General features: G+C 52.0%; 2 protein-coding genes across 5 annotated transcripts; one reads left to right on the top strand and one right to left on the bottom strand.

Moving 5' to 3' along the window:
• The first annotated feature begins 1,417 nt into the window (after positions 1 to 1,417).
• Positions 1,418 to 4,484, top strand: CRIP3 (cysteine rich protein 3). 4 transcript variants are annotated; one of them, XM_045843912.1, is made up of 8 exons: positions 1,418 to 1,513; positions 1,765 to 1,859; positions 2,258 to 2,315; positions 2,411 to 2,542; positions 3,327 to 3,398; positions 3,526 to 3,620; positions 3,719 to 3,776; positions 3,951 to 4,484. In XM_045843912.1, the coding sequence occupies exons 1-8, from the start codon at positions 1,471 to 1,473 to the stop codon at positions 4,010 to 4,012; spliced, it is 615 nt and encodes a 204-aa protein (XP_045699868.1). In that variant the 5' UTR covers positions 1,418 to 1,470; the 3' UTR covers positions 4,013 to 4,484. The 4 variants fall into 4 exon arrangements, with proteins under 4 accessions (XP_045699868.1, XP_045699869.1, XP_045699867.1 ...); XM_045843913.1 differs by lacking the exon at positions 3,719 to 3,776; XM_045843911.1 differs by having other exon boundaries at positions 3,526 to 3,776.
• Positions 4,485 to 4,625: 141 nt separating this feature from the next.
• Positions 4,626 to 10,398, bottom strand: SLC22A7 (solute carrier family 22 member 7). The gene is made up of 10 exons (XM_045843909.1): positions 9,944 to 10,398; positions 9,210 to 9,313; positions 8,921 to 9,075; positions 8,639 to 8,807; positions 7,763 to 7,886; positions 7,359 to 7,468; positions 6,707 to 6,921; positions 6,455 to 6,563; positions 5,524 to 5,730; positions 4,626 to 5,093 (listed from the first exon to the last, which is right to left on the bottom strand). The coding sequence occupies exons 1-10, from the start codon at positions 10,334 to 10,336 to the stop codon at positions 5,039 to 5,041; spliced, it is 1,641 nt and encodes a 546-aa protein (XP_045699865.1). The 5' UTR covers positions 10,337 to 10,398; the 3' UTR covers positions 4,626 to 5,038.
• Positions 10,399 to 15,691: the final 5,293 nt, after the last annotated feature.

The raw sequence follows: 15,691 nt of genomic DNA, 5'->3' as shown, positions 1-15,691 counted from the left end.
GTACTATGCATCTGGCTTCCTTCACTTAACAATGTTTTTATGGTTCATGTTAGTGGCATGTATCAGTGCTTCATTCCTTTTTATAGCTGAATGATATTCTCTCATGGTTATACCACATTTTGTCAGTTAGGTTGTTTGCAGCCTTTAGCTATTGTCAATGGAAGTACTATGAACATTCATGTACAAGTTTTTGTGTGGACAAATGCTTTCATTTCTCTTAGGTATATACCTAGGAGTGCAATTGCTGGGTAATATGGTAACTCTATATTTACTTTTCTGAAGAATTGCCAGACTCTTTTCTAAGTGCTGCACTATTTTACATTCCCATCAACAGTGTATGAGGGATCCAATTTTGCTACATCCTCACTAACACTTGTTATTACTTTTTTTATTATAGTCATTCTAATAGGTGTAAAATGACATCTCATTGTGGTTCTGATTTTCATTTCCCTAATGACTAATGATGTTAGGCATCTTTTCATGTGCTTCTTGGCCATTTGTGTATGTTCTTTGGAAAAATATCTATTCAAATTCTTTGCTCATTTTCTAATTGGGTTGTCTTTTTATTATTGAGTTGTAACAGTCCTTTATATATTAGGGTTACTAGACCCTTATCAGATATTTACCTGTAAATATTTATCTCCCATTCTGTGAGTTTCAATTTTTGAAGTGTCCTTTGAAGCACTGCTGAGCTATTTTTAATAAATATTAAAATATCTTAAGACAAACTAAATTAGGACTATGTAATTGGGGTCTAAATTATACACTTAAATTTAATAAGCATTGTAATTTTACAAGCAAACTATTGTTTGCAGACCACACTTTGAGGCTTCCAAATTAAGGGTCTCGAGTCCATGATGATAGATAGCTATTGCTTTTATAGTGTTTATATATGACAGGTGCTGTTTGGGCACTCTTCATGTATTAATGTATATAATTCTCACAACAATCCTATGATGTAGAGAATTACCATGATACGCACTGTACCAAACAGAGGCAGAGGAAGTTGAAGCAATTTGCCTGAAGCCAAAGAGTAAGTAGCAGGTGTGGGCCCCAGATTCCATTGCTCTCAACCAGCTGCCAAACTGCCAAAGCAGAATTAAATCATCCCTAAACCCTCACTTTGGCTTTGAAATAATAGTGCTTCCGTGGCGTCTACCACTTGAGGTATTTTCCCTCTCAGTACCAAGTCAGGTGTCTTCATTACTCCCTCCTCTCAAAGTCTGGCTTCAGGACCCTCTCACTTTGCCAACTGCCAAGAGGCTTTAGTGTGTGGAAATAATTGCGAAGTCGCCTGTGTCCCCCAGGTGGAGTAGTGCTAAATTTCTGGCGGCTAATGGGCTTCAGGGAGCAGCGGATTCAGCCCAATGAGGCTCGAAGCTGAGCCATGGGTGGAGCCAGCAGAGGGGGAGGAACGGAGTCCCTGTGGGGTGCCCACTGTGTGCAGAGCCGGCTGCCTTCAGCGGAGCCATGAGTTGGACCTGCCCACGTTGCCAGCAACCCGTTTTCTTCGGTGAGGCCCCAGCTGAGGAGGGGGAGAAGACTGGGCCGCTGGGTTCCCCGAGCACACGAGGAGCTGCTGAAGGGTGTGATCCCAGACCCCCGTTCCACCTATGGGGCATGGCACTCTGGTGGGAAGGAGCTGGCCTCCTGGAGACACTCCCCACTGCCTCTGCGGAGCAGGATGGAGCAGAAGGGGAAAGGAGGGCTCCCACTGCTTGGCTTGGCTGCCCTGAAGTCCCAGTTCCACCTTGTTCCCCACAGCGGAGAAGGTGAGCTCCCTGGGCAAGAACTGGCACCGCTTCTGCCTGAAATGTGAGCACTGCCACAGTGTCCTGTCCCCAGGAGGGCATGCAGAGGTGAGACCTATGTCTGTCACTGTCTCCCAGGCACTAGCCCCATTGCCCATCTGGAGGCTCACCAAAGGGAATCTCAGTAGCCAGCTCCCAAGACCACCACCATTTAGAGGGTGGGCCCCACACCAGCCAGGATTTGGAGACCCTGAGTTTTGCTGGTGGACTCCATGCCATTTGAGGGGAAGGAGGGGGCAGCGACACTGCTTCCTGCCCTGCCCTTGCTCTTTTCCCCTGACCACAGTGGCAATTCTGGCACGTCAACACATCCTGACCCCTCCCATTCCCACCAGCCCAGGCCAGGGGACCAACACACCTGGCAGCCTTTTGGGGGGAAAGGCCTGTGGAGCATGGGAGAAGGCCCCTTGGCCCTGAGCAACCCCCTTTCCTCTGCTTGTGCCTAGCACAACGGGAGGCCGTATTGCCACAAGCCATGCTATGGGGTTCTCTTTGGACCCAGGGGTAAGTACCAGCCAGGAAGGAGGCAGAGGGCAGCAGAAACCTTCCCTGTGGCAAGGGAGCTGGAGACTCAAGCCTGACCTCCCTTCTCTCTGCAGGGGTGAACATTGGTGGTGTGGGCTCCTATCTCTACAATTCCCCTATTCCCACCCCTGCCAGCACCATTCCTCTCGGCCCCAGCAGCTTCAGTCCTCCAAGGCCCAGGACTGGCCTCCCCAAGGGCAAGAAAAGTAAGTGAGGCTGGACCCCAGCTACCCCTCCTGAGCTTTTCCAGGCTGGAACACGGTGGGGCCAGGTGGCAATCTCACAGAGTCGTCTGCCTCATTCCTACAACTTTGTTCATGGATGGCAAAATCTTGTATTATCTGCAACTCCTTTTTTTATGTTCCCTCATGTCAGCTGCTGAGTTCAGAGGTAAAAGTGGGCAGATGGCATTACTACCCCCATTTTACAGGTGAGGAAACTGAGGTCCAGAGAGGGCAGGTGACCTTGTATAGTCACAGCTAGTCAGAGGCAAAGCTGGCCTGGAACTCAGGCCTCTCCCAGGCCAATCCCATGGAAGAAGAGACTTATGAGTGAGGAGTCATTGAGACAGGGCCAGCCCCTCACATTCTTCTACTTCTCCCCTCTCCCTGTTCTTTTCTGCTGTCCCCTGCAGTGGGCAATGACACCGTGCTCCCCAACACCTGACACCCCTGCCCTGGCCAGCTCCTATATCAGTTCAGGTTTCCTGAGGATTGAGTTGCTGACGGGGTTAGGCTGGTGGGCATCTGAGCCCCTGGGAGGATGAGAAGGAAGCAGGTGGTCCCGTTTGCATAGAGGGGTGGGACAGGAGGTAGGTCCGAGGAGACTGAGCTCTGTCTGAGGAAGGCATACTTATGACCACCTGGGTGGGAGGCTCTGGGGTGAGCATGGCTGTTGGAAGAGGACGGTGCCATATGCAGGCTGGTGCTAGAGGGCCCTACTTAGGCCTGGCCCCCACTCAGCCCTAGCCAGGGCCTCTTCTCCTTAAAGGCCCCTTGCACATGAAGACATTCACTGGGGAGACCTCACTGTGCCCTGGCTGTGAAGAACCTGTCTACTTTGGTAAGTGATAAGGGAAAATGTGGAGAGGGGAGAAAGTGCAAGGTGAGCATCAAAGGGCAGGGAGGTGGTGCAAGGCAGGTGGTTCTCCTGCCCTGCCCTTAGGGCTACTACCTCTCTCTACCACCAGCTGAGAAGGTGATGTCTTTGGGCAGAAATTGGCACCGACCCTGTCTGAGGTGCCAGCGCTGCCGGAAGACCCTGACTGCTGGGAGTCATGCTGAGGTGAGCAAGGAAGGGATGGGTTGTTATGTTGGGAGGAGAGAGGCTGGAGATAGAAAAAGAACTGCACTGAGAGGGCTCTCTTTCTCTCTGTGTCCCAGCATGATGGCGTCCCCTACTGCCACATCCCCTGCTACGGCTACCTGTTTGGCCCCAAAGGTGGGCAGTTCCACCCTAGACACTGGGCCTAAAGTATGGCATGTGGGTCTGTGGTTATGTGTGGACAACTTCCCCTGTAGTCGGACATATCCCAGGTCCTTCCCAGTTCCCTCTAGCCCTCAGCCCAGTGCCCTCCGTCCCCAAGGCCCTTGGTGATGGGGCTTTCTCCCTCAGGTGTGAACATTGGTGATGTGGGCTGCTACATCTATGACCCCGTGGAGATAAAATCCAAATAAGATGCTTACAGGAGAGGTCACCCTGACTTGGGCCTCCAGCCATCCCCTCCATGGTTCAATGGGAGCTACAGAATTCTTCAGTCCCATGGAGGTAGGGGAAGGTGGGATTCTGGCAGCCTGGGCCTCAGTTCCATGGTAGACCGAAAAGTCTAGACTTTCCCTGCCAAGTCATCCCTTTCTCATGCCTATCTGCTCAGGGGAATTGAGACACTTCATTTTGAAGGGTGGCTTCCTGGCCTTCCCAATTCCTTTCCCCAGCAAATTATATAACTTCAAGGTACTCATAAAACTTGTTTGTCCTGGCTTCTCCAATAAAATGTTGACTCCCATGCCTTCAACTCTTCTTTGGGCATAGACAGTGGGTTGGAGGGTGGATAGTGTGGGGATGGGGTTACCCATTACCTTACATTGCCAACCATGGAGCAAAGAACTCTGTTCTCCAGGTCCCCTGGCCCTGACATCAGGCAGCCCCCAGCACCACACAGTGGACAGCATGCCCACAGCCCTGTTGGTACCAGAGGTCATCATAGGACAGTCCCTTCTTTAGCACCACCTCTAGAAGAAGAACCTTATTCAGCAATTCACTGAGTATGGCAACAGATAGATCTTGTGGTGAGGTCTGTTCAGAAGCTTCATTGTCCATTTGATAGATGAACAGACTGAGGTCCAAAAAGGGAAAGCCACATGCCCAAGGTCACACAGCAAATCAGTGGCAAAGCTGAAGCCAGCACCAGACTCAATGGCTTCCCATCCAGGGCTTGTCCCACAGCTCCATACTGATGCCCCAACCTAGAGGCACAGAGTCCCACCAGCTATGAGAGAGGTGCCAGAATTCTCCAGCAGCCCACTGCATTCTGGGAAGTTGCTCTATTGCCAGAAGTTGGATGAGCAAAGAGAAGGGCATAGAGAGCAAATTTGACCTTGAGCAGGGAGCTCTATGCCTCCAGCCCCTGGTCACAGGGCTTTCCCTTTTGCTCTCACAGCCCCTGATGCAGAACTTCTGTGGAAGGATGCTCCTTAAGCCACTCAGTCATGGGCCTGCTTCATGGGCATCTGTTCCTCCTGAAGGCTGGATGGGGCACTGGGGAGGAAGGAACCATGAGAAATGGTGGGGTTTAGCCCCCAAGCCTGCCACCCCAGCCTGCCCCGTCAGTGCTGGCCTAGGGCTCCCTCAGTCCTGGTATATAAACATGTACTCCCACAAGTGACTCCCACACACGCTTGTACATATCCCTGATGTGTAGGCATACCTGAATGTGCACACATCCACCTCTCCCTGGACAGTCTTGGGTATTTATGTACACACACACGGACTCATGTTTGCTTTTGTTTTCTTTTATACACACAGTTGACATGCTGTGTGTATGTCATACAGGTGTATGACACAGGTCATGCACCTGTGCATGCTTACATACATGTACTGGATACATACATGCAGACGTGTCTTCCTCTGAATCCCACCTAAGGTGTCAGGTACCTGAGCACCCATACCCACATGCATGTGCACATACCTCTTCCTCTCCACGTCCTGGATGGTCTCTGGCAGCTGTGCCTGCCTTGTCTCGGGCAACAGGAGAGCAGTAAAGGCAGCCAGCAGGGCAATCCCCCCATAAGTGAGCTTGGGCAGTGGCAGCCATACTCCATCCAGCAAGGCTACCAGTGGAGCCAAAGAGCCGCCCAGCCGGCCCACCAGTGCAGTCAGCCCCATCCCTGTCTGTCTGTTCAGAGAAAGGATGGGGGGTTGGTGCCCACAGTTGCTTGTGGCAATTGCCTCATAGGTCTCCCTGCCCAGGGCTGGCAGGGGGTACTCCTCTAGTACCCCCTTACCCCCCAAGGCAGCTAAGAAAGCTGGGGCTTCTTTCAGGTGGTCTTCCCACCAAACCCCTGGCCAGGAGGACCTAAGCCAACACCACCAGAGGATGAGGCCCCATTCTGACAGAGTATCAGTCAGGTATCACTGAAGGAAAAGAAACATCATCAGAAAGCGGATGGGAACGGGGTCAGCAGCTCATACACACTCTGCCATGTTGTTAGAGAATGCAAGGTTTTCTAATACCCAGCTACCTACAACTCTCCTCTTCACCTGCCAATAGCTAGTTGCAAGGGCCCCAGGCCTTATGTTCTGAGACAACTCCCAAGGGCAGCACCGCGTAGGCTGTGGGGGATGTGATGGAATGGGCAGGTAGGGCTTTTGCCACGATTTTGTTTTTTAAAAAGCCCAGAGAAGTTTTCTGACCTTGCTCGGGGTCATTTAGTAAAGATAAAATGTCCCTGCCTTCTCACTGATTGAGGCAGAGACTGATTAGCTCTGTATTCCAAGTGTGGCGCAAGGAATGGGCAAGAGGACTGGGCTACAGTGTGTTGTGTGTATGTGGGCGTGTTGGTAAAAGATGAGACCAACAAACTCTCCCCAGGCTTGCCAGGGACTCAGGTTCCCCTCACCTGAGCACAGTAGGGTACAACTCCGAGGTAAACAGGTAGGCAGTGGTGAAGGCAGCTTCAGAAAAACCTTTCCCTATCACCGCCAGGGTGGTGCTCCAGGACACCATCTCTGGAGGAAAAGAGGTTCAGGCAGTGAGGCTCCCAGGACTGGAACTGGAGTCTCCAGAGAGAATGAGGCTTCGGGATTGGGCGGGGCTTCTTGACCAAGGGGCGGGGCATCCGGGAATGGGCGGGGCCCCGTGCCAGGCCTACCTGAGGACACAAGCAGCCTGATGCCGAAGGAGAGGGCGCTGCCCAGCAGTGCTCCTGCGATTGTGAGGCGGCGTCCTGCGTGGCGCACGGACAGGTAGACCAGCAGCTTGGAAGGCAGCTCCACAGCCCCGAACAGCAGCTGCGTCTGATACACATTCAGCCCCAGCCCCGACACGTCCAGGCTCAGGCCGTAATAGGAGAAGTTCACTGCAAACCTGAGAGGAGTCCGGGTCATGATGCCACTCAGGGGCCTCTTTCCCACCCACCTTGTCCTCTCAGAGAGCCTTGGCCTTTTAGAGTAACTGCCACTTTCGCCTAGTGGCCAAAGCGCCTTAGCCTAATCTTCACAGCAACCCTGTGAGGTAGGAACTAAAGTTTGGTAAAGTGTCCTTTTACCAAAGGGGCAACTGTTCAAGGTCTCAATAAGGAAGTGGCAGAGCCTTAATTTGAACCCACCTGTCTCTGATGCCTGCTCCATCTGCAGACCTTCCAGAGCCCCATCCCCTCCGCCCCTCCGCCTACTACCCCCACCCCAGCCCTCCACAATTACAGTTCAGGGGTCCGTTTCCCATCACACTCGGCCTCATCCTGATGTCGGCCCCTCCCTTCACTCCTCCACACCCTGCCTGGCCCAGGCCAGCTCCCTCCTCACCACACCACCATGCAGCACAGTGAGATGTGTCGGAGCCGTGGTGTCCGGAACAGGTCTAGGTATGAAGGTCTTTGGACCACCCGCTCTGTAGCTGCCACTTTGCTCAGCTCCTGGTGGGGGAGGAGGAGAAATTGTGACATGGAGTTGACTGTGGCCTTAGCAAGGCACATTGCTCTCTCTGGGTCTCTATTCCTTCCTCCTTCATTGGAGGGGAGGGATGCACATGAGAGCTGAGTAGGGTAAGCAACATCAAGGGTCAAGCCCACCAGAGAACATTATGGGAGAACCTACACTCAAGCAGGGAGCTTTTCCTGCACACACACAGTGGGCCCCAGAAAGGGGGTGCTTGACACAGGCCATGCTCACGCATGTACTTGCATGTGCTCACACACATTCACCCTCACCTCCAGGCTCAGGCTGTCCTCACCCACAGGCCGCCTATTGAGCCTGGCGCAGCGGAGCAGGTACCTGTGGGCCTCCTCCAAACGGCCCTGTGTCAGGAGCCAGCGTGCAGACTCAGGCACCCACCTGGGGGACAGTGGGGGACCCTTCAGTCAGTCAGCACCCTGAGACATGTCTCCCTCCGGGGCACACCATAGGCTGTCCCCTCAAGGATGTCCCCCCTGGAACATCTCCCCAGCCCTCCTGACCTGATGAACTTTTATTCGTTCTTTAAGACCAAATTTAAAAGCCACCTTTTCCCACACTTCTTTGCCCAGGCCTAGGTTCTCCACAGTCCAGGACTCCCCTCTCTACTCAGCTGGACTGGTCTCACCCAAGCCCCCAGGAAGAGTAACCCACTTTTCCCACAGGTGGCAGGAGGGTATAGGATGAAGAGAGACAGACATACAAACATACCCAGACGGTTCATCCGAAGCCAGTTCCTTTGGAGAAGGCAATGAAATGCCCACCCTGCCTGGCCTTCTACCCTCCTACTTGGACTTTCTACCTCTGTGCTGGCTTTGTCCTTATTCCCACCCCATCCCGGGCCCCAGCCTCCGTTTGTGTTTGGTTCTGTTTCTCGTGTATCCGTCTCCATCTGCCCCTCTGAAGCTTTCAGTCCTGGTCTGCGTCACTCACTGCCTCTCACTGGTTCTGTCTCTGTCTCTCTATATTTTGTTCTGTGTTTCTCTGCATCTCATGTATTGGTCTCTGTCTCTTGGTCACTGACTGTTTCTCATTCTCTTTGTCTCCGTCTCCTTGTTTTCAAATCTCAGTCTCTGATTAATTCTGTCTCTGGCTCTTATATCTCCCACTCCCCACCTGCCCACAGGCCTCACCAGAGGCTGAGGATGCCTGGGACACAAGGCAGGGTGACAACCAGCAGAAGCCATCGCCAGTCCCGAATCAGGTACCCGACCAGTGCCAGCAGCATCACGCCCCCCGTCCAGAAGGTGCTGCTCAGGACACCTGCCACAATGCGGTGTTCCACGTCCAGCCACTCCAGCTCTGAGCCCACAGCCGAAGATAAGAAGACAGCAAGGACAGATGGGCTTAGTCTCACCCTTGACAGTTGCCTCCCTCTGCCCCTCTAGGTCCTGTTTGTTCTTCGCCTGCCTTACCCAGCGGCATCACAATGATGGTGAAGCCCGCCAGGGCAGTGCCAGTGAGGGTGCGGATGACTGCAAACATAATATAGCTGACAGAGGCTGCGGATGCCAGGCCCATCGCCAGGGTACTCACATAGGCCACCAGCAGCAGGCGGCGCCGCCCAAACCTGCACCAGGGTCACACAGGGTTAGCTCCTGTAGAGGGGAGGTCCCTGGACAGAGGGAGACTAGGCCCCGACCCCAGCCAGTGGGAGAAGGTTGTCCACCCCACTCCCTTATCGCCTACCCCAGCTCACCCCACCTGTCAGACAGGTATCCGAAGGCCACAGCCCCCACCAGCACACCGGCAAAGAAGAAGGTGGAAGCGGCTCTGTTCAGGCCCTTCTGCTCACACACGAGGTCCCACTGCAGGGTCAGGCAAGGAGGGGCCTCCCATGGGAACAGGCCCCTCTCCAGCTGGCCCCAACCCCTCTCCAGACCCTGGGGCCTTCTGGGGTCCACAGTGCCATGCTGGTACCTCCATGTCAGATAATCAAACCCCAACTGTTCACCCCATCTTGGGGGGGTGGGACACTGCCTCTCCCCAGTCCTGCAACCACAGCTTCTGCCCATGGAGGGCCTTGGCCATGACAACAGGGGTCCTGTCCTTCCTCAGAGAGATTCTGCCCCCACCTGCACACATCTCCAGGTAGATTATGTAAATCCCTGACCTCGGGTCCAAAAGAGGAAGGAAGAGTAGGAGGCCTCCATTGTTCCTCCACCTCTCACTGCAGACATACCCTTCTCAATTCCCAGCCACAGCTCCCCGGAGCCACCTTAGCCCTTCTCTGCCTTAATCACTTCCCACTAAATAATAGCAGCTCGCAGGTATGGGTTCCTTACTACAAGCTCAGTGCTTTAAATTCATAAGCCTTACCTACAGACGGGAAAACTGAGACTCTCAGAAGTAATGTGTCTAATGCCCACATAGTAATCACCCAAGGCAATGGCAGACCCATCCCACTCACGTGTCCCCCAGCCTCCTGGCTTGGGTACCTCGGTTGCAATGGTGGAGGAGAACTCTGAGTGGTCATACTCCCAGCCCTGAGGGCACGGCACTGTGGAGGTCTCATCCTGCTGCTCCCGGTGACTCTGCCCTTCTCCCCACAGTGTAGTGTTGGGAAGGGCCTGCGGGGAGGTGAAGCGGAGGCAGGAGCTGAGCCTGCCATCGGGCTCCCGGGGAAGGTAGGCTTCCAACCATGCATCCTGGTGGCTGAAGTTGACAGGGGTGTCAGGCAGGGCACAACGGTGGGCAGGCACAGCAGCCAGGAAGATGGGCAGGAGGAAGTGCATGGGCATCAGTATGCGGGGCAGGGCCAGCAGGACCACATTCCGAAGCTGGAAAGGCCCAAAGCCGCCCACCTGGTCTAGCAGCTCCTCAAATCCCATACCAGCCACCTACTAACTGTCCCCAGTGTGCACTCCCTCTGTAGTATCAGCTCAGCTCACCCACCACTTGGACCCTTGGACTCTGGAGGTGGGAGCAAACAAAAATGGACAGGAGCCTGCAGCCACATTCCAGCCTTCAGGGGCTGGCCTGAGACTGGGCGTTTCTCAGCTGCCCGGTCTCCAGGGATGCCTGCCTGTGTAGCCCAGTGCCTGCAAGGAGAGGGCTGCCATCCATTCAGAGCACATGGCTCCATGGCTCTCGGACTCACATATTGGTGCTCAGAGAACAAGTGGGGCTGCCTCAGAGGCTGCCATGGTGGCTAGCGAGGTGTGAAGGAGACAAGCCCCAAGGGTCCCTGAGAGGAAGAATCTTCCAGGCATGGTGCCAGCTCTCCTTGGACGCCCTTTGTCCTATGAAACCCTGGCCAGCAGCCTAGGATTCAAAACCAGGCGAAAGGTTCTTATTGCAGAGCCAGAGACGAGGACTCTGTACCCTGTTATTTATTTATTTCAAAGAGAGAAAGAGAGGGGGAGAAACATCAGTGTGTGAGAGAAACATCAGTCGGTTGCCTCTCTCACGTCCCCACCTGGGGACCACAACCCAGGCATGTGCTCTGACTGGGAATCAAACCAGCGACCTTTCAGTTTGCAGGCTGACGCTCAGTCCACTGAGCCACACCAGCCAGGGCTGTACCCTGTCAGATTTATGTCCCCACCTGGAGCTTATGCCCTGGCCTGAGACACACCTGGAGCCACACTGGGCAGCCTGGCTAATCTGGGGATCCCAGGCCCATCACCCTCCCACTTCTTCACTCAAGGGCTCTTCCCATACACACAGTCCCTCCTGCTGCCCCCACCCCTATTTTCAGGAGCTTCCTAAATTACCCCTGAGGGGGTGGGGAGGAGAGTGTTTGCCAAGGTACCTGCAATGCTCAGTGTTTGTCTGATCTTCCCCATTCAGTTATCACTTGTGGCTCCGCCACAGCAGAAACCAGCAATGTCAAATTGTTTTATCTGATTTTCCAAACACCAGGTTGGCAGAGCTGGGAGGCTGTCAAATGGTGTTCCACCGTCTCCAGGTTTCTAAGCAAATAAGCTTCAAAGGGTCCCAAGCTTTTTAAAAAAATTGAAAATGACTAATTTAATCTAGCCCCCACTTCAAGCAGATAAGGAAGTAGGGTGTGTGGCTTGCTGGGGTCGCACGGTGACTCAGCAGCAGAACTGAAGAAGGGACCAGGACCCCTGCCTCTGGCCCAGGGCTTTGACCTCAGCAGCTGAGCTGAAGACGTTCCAGTTGGCACTAGGCTGGGTTTGCCCAGAGAGCTCTGTGAAGAGAGTTGAATCAGTGCCATGGTGTGTGTTCACGGTGGTGCTAACAGGCATGAGGGTGAGCGCAGTGATTTGGAGGTGGTGACGGGAGGTGATAAGAGATATTCGTTGAGTCTCTAGTGCAACCTAAGCACTGGGTCAGGTACAAAGACACCTCAGACATAATCCCTGCCCTCAGTGAGCATACCGTCTAGCAGGAGGGCTAAAACAAGTTATATTCTTCTAGTCTCATCCCTTTCAACCCACGCTCCACACACCCGCCACGATGAACATTTTAGAACAAGTGTGACCAGGCAATGTCTCTGTTTAAAACCCTTCACCAGCCCTGGCTCATGTGTCTCAGTTGGTTGGAGCATCATCCCACAAAACAAAAGGTCATGGTTTCAATCCTTGGTTAGGGCACATACCTAGATTGCAAGTTCGATACCCTGCCCAGTCAGGGTGCATATGGGTAGCAACAAATGAATGTTTCTCTCTCACACCGATATTTCTCTCTCTTTCTCTCCCCCTTCCTCCCTCTCTAAAATCAATAAACAGACTTTGATAATGATTTTTAACCCTGGCTGGTGTGGCTCAGTAGTTGGAGTGCTGGCCTATGACTGAAAGGTCGCTGTTTCAATTCCTGGTCAGGGCACATGCCTGGGCTGCAGGCCAGGTTCCCAGTAGGGGGCGCATGAGAGGCAACTACACACTGATGTTTCTCTCCCTCTCTTTCTCCTTCCCTTCCCCTCCCTCTAAAAATAAATAAATAAAATATTTTTTTAAATAATAATTTTTAATAAATAAATAAATAAAACCCTTCACCGGCTCCCAGGCAAGGGTGAAAGTCTAAATCCCTAGCTCGGCCCTCACGACCTTGAAGCCTGGCTCCTCTCCAGCCTGTCTCTGGCCCCTCCTCACCATACTCCCTTCCCTCCAATTCCCCGAACACCCCAGCCTGTTGGCACCTCACACCTCAGTGCAGTCCCTTGAGCAGGCCTCCCTCTCGTTCACCTGGTAGATGCCCAAGACGCCTTGGAGACCAGCTCAAGAGCCCTGTCCATTGGCTCTCGCCCACACATGATCCCCACACTGCTGATTCCTCCCTATTTAATACTATATAATCATAGTATTTATATAAAAATAATAAAACACCATAACACTTTCAGCTCCTGAGAGGTAAGTTTTGCAGCCATCATCATTTCCATGGTCCACCCAGTGTCTCCACAGGGGAACCCTCAGGTTTTTCCACAGCTAGAGACAACAGCCAGCCAGGCCAGGCCTGGGCGTCCGCCATGTGTCTGTGTTTTCACAACGGGGATTCCTCTCCCGCCTTAGCGTGAGAAACAGCTGCTAGCCATATGGTGGTCCCCTCTCCCTCTTTGCATCAGTGCCTGCAAGACCCAGATCTACCCCTGAAGCCCCTCCTACAGAGGGTAATTGAGCATGAACTGCACCCCTGGCTTCATCCTCTTTGCTGCCTTCAGCCCATATGGCAGCTCTCATCTCTGATGTCATCAGGAGTGGGGGTGACAACGACCATGGCATGTGGAGGCAGATGATGGAGCTAGACAGGCAAGCTGTGAAATGCCAAGAGTCCAACCAAGAGGGTAAATAAGCTCTAAATCACCAATTAAGAATTGGCTTGTGCTTTTTTCTTTTTTAAAATTTTATTTTAATAGTTGTTGCAGTACAATTTTCTATCTTTTACGCCCAGCCCACCCACCCAGCCCTCCCAAGAATTGGTTTTAATTAAATTTTTAACTCTCCCCATCCTCCTCCAACCTGGAAATTCAAACCTGAGCTCAGAGGTCAAGATTGAGGAGACCTTCATTTACACCAGACCAGATGGGAAGGAGCCTCATGCACTGGAAAAATAACAGCTCTTTAGTCGGAATGATTACTGGTATTGTTACTGTGGGAGAGTTTGGGAAAGAATAAGTTCCTAAGATAAACAATTTCTGATTTGGGATTGTTTTGCAATAGGGACTTCTTATACTTTAGGACTTCTGACTCTTTTGCCCCTCTCTGCCTTAAGTGACCACAGATGACCTCCTCATCTTAGTTGGGGTTTCATTGACCATTAATCACTGCTATACCCATGTAATCACTTCCTGCATTGGTGGTGGTGGTAATGGTGGAATCAGTTGTAGAGGAAAGCATGATGATAGGATGTGTAGTAGTGATGGGGGTGGGAACACTAGTGGTAGAATTGATGCTGATAGGGTGACTGGAGTAGTGATGGGGGTGGTTGGGGGTGAAGGATGAGGGGCATGGGGCCAGGGCTAGTGGTAACAGTGCTGTGGTTATGAGGGCGGTGGTGATGACGAGGATTATATAGATGATACTGATAGGGAGATGATGAAGATGTGTAAGCTCCCTGGCAGCAAGGATCTTGTTAATTATTATGTCTTCAGAGCCTAGTGGAGGTGAGGGCGATGGCGATGGTGATGGTGGTGACGATGGTGGTGACGATGGTGATGGAGCCTAGTTTGGGAGACAGGTATCTGTGATTTGAGTGATGAATGCTAGTAATGCTGGGTAATAGAGTTAGAGGTGGGTGAGGGAGATAGAGGTGACGACTGTGATAAAATTGATGGTGGTGGTAATGGGTGATGTTTCACCACTTTGGGTTTAATGGTTCATAGAATAAGGAAGAATGCAGAAGATGCCACCAGGGACTGATGAAAATGAGCTTGTATATTTCCTCCTGACCTACAGCCAAATTGCCATGACCATGCTGACTCTCCACCCACATCACCTCATCACCTCGGACAGTGATCAGGCTCCTGCGTCTACTGAGGACTTAGAAGGTCATTCTGACCATGCTTCAATATTGAGTCAGTCTCTTGTCCTGGTCTTGTCTCCTGAGTAGCCATTGGAAAAATCTCAGCAGGCTGCAGCATCTGATGATCAGAGACGTGACACCCTCCACATTCTCACCTTGGTCTCTTCTCCAAGGTGTCCCCAAGGAGCCTTTCCTCCTTATGAACAAAGGCCCCTCCAATGTCCCTGATTTTATAGCCCCTATCTGGCCCCAGACTGAGAAACCTTGCTCAAACCACTTACTTCTCTGTGCCGCTGTCCTCAGAGAAATATCTTTCTGGGGGAGTAGGGAAGGGGTCAGCCAGGAGCTGGTCCCAACATGTGGAGCATCTGGAAGGCCCTGACTGAGCCTTGGGAAGTGAGTGTCTGATGAGGTCTCAGGCTCCTGGAGAAGTGGGTGGGCGGGGTTCTCTGCACTCTCTAAAGCCATTCCCCTGCCCCAGGCCTGGTCCTGTCCCCTTCAATGCCCTCTCTGCTCTCTGATTCATACCTGTGACCACCACACTGCCCACAAGCAGTTCTCACACCTTCACACTTTCCTTGCTCACGCTGCTCCCTCTGCAAGAATATCCTCTCCTCCTGATCTGGCTAACTCTTACTTGTCTTTCAAAATTCAGTCTAAGCCATACTGATCTGAAGGCCTTCCTTGAAGCTCCCAGTCTCCGCCTGAACCTCGTGTATCAGTGCACACAGCACATGTAAAGTGATAGTTAATTTACAACCACCTCCTTCATGGCTCACTGTGGGTCGTCTCAGTTCCGCAAAGTGACCCTTGTCTGGCAGCCTCTGGTACACGTGGGGCTCAGCAACAGCCTGCAGAATTAGCTGAATGAAAGATTGAACTAATCCTTAATGAAGGATTGAAAAAATGCAAAATAATGAATGAAGGATCCATAGAATTCTTTTATTCATCCATTCTTAATAATAATAAAATAAATTTAAAATAGAGCAAGATACCACTTTTCATCTATTTGATTATTATGGGGATTTGACCTAGAATTAGACTTGGAGAAGTAAGCAAAGATCAAAGTAAGGATATTAATTTTGGCACTATTTGAAATAGTGAAACATTGGAGGAAAAATCCAATGAAAAATCAACATGTAGCTGGTTGAATAGAGTATGCAATATTCATGCCATTAAAAGGAACATAAGGATCCTCATACATTATTGGTGGGAATGTAAAATGGTGCAGCCACTGTGAAAAAGTTTGGTAATTCCTC

This window comes from Phyllostomus hastatus, unplaced genomic scaffold (assembly GCF_019186645.2).
Source record: "Phyllostomus hastatus isolate PE091 unplaced genomic scaffold, TTU_PhHast_1.1 phas_contig_40, whole genome shotgun sequence".
NCBI lineage: Eukaryota > Metazoa > Chordata > Mammalia > Chiroptera > Phyllostomidae > Phyllostomus > Phyllostomus hastatus.
This window is presented reverse-complemented; position numbering and strand designations above follow the sequence as displayed.

Bases quoted from the DNA above. Each gene is read 5' to 3' on its own strand.
- CRIP3 (XM_045843910.1), top strand. From the start codon at position 1,471: ATGAGTTGGACCTGCCCACGTTGCCAGCAACCCGTTTTCTTCG. The intron at 1,860-2,257 runs GTGAGACCTATG...GCTTGTGCCTAG, and splicing joins CCCCAGGAGGGCATGCAGAG to CACAACGGGAGGCCGTATTG. The intron at 2,543-3,326 runs GTAAGTGAGGCT...TTCTCCTTAAAG, and splicing joins CCTCCCCAAGGGCAAGAAAA to GCCCCTTGCACATGAAGACA.
- SLC22A7 (XM_045843909.1), bottom strand. From the start codon at position 10,336: ATGGGATTTGAGGAGCTGCTAGACCAGGTGGGCGGCTTTGGGCCTTTC. The intron at 9,314-9,943 runs GTACCCAAGCCA...CTGACCCTGCAG, and splicing joins CCTCCACCATTGCAACCGAG to TGGGACCTCGTGTGTGAGCA. The intron at 6,922-7,358 runs GTGAGGAGGGAG...GACTCCTCTCAG, and splicing joins CTGTGCTGCATGGTGGTGTG to GTTTGCAGTGAACTTCTCCT.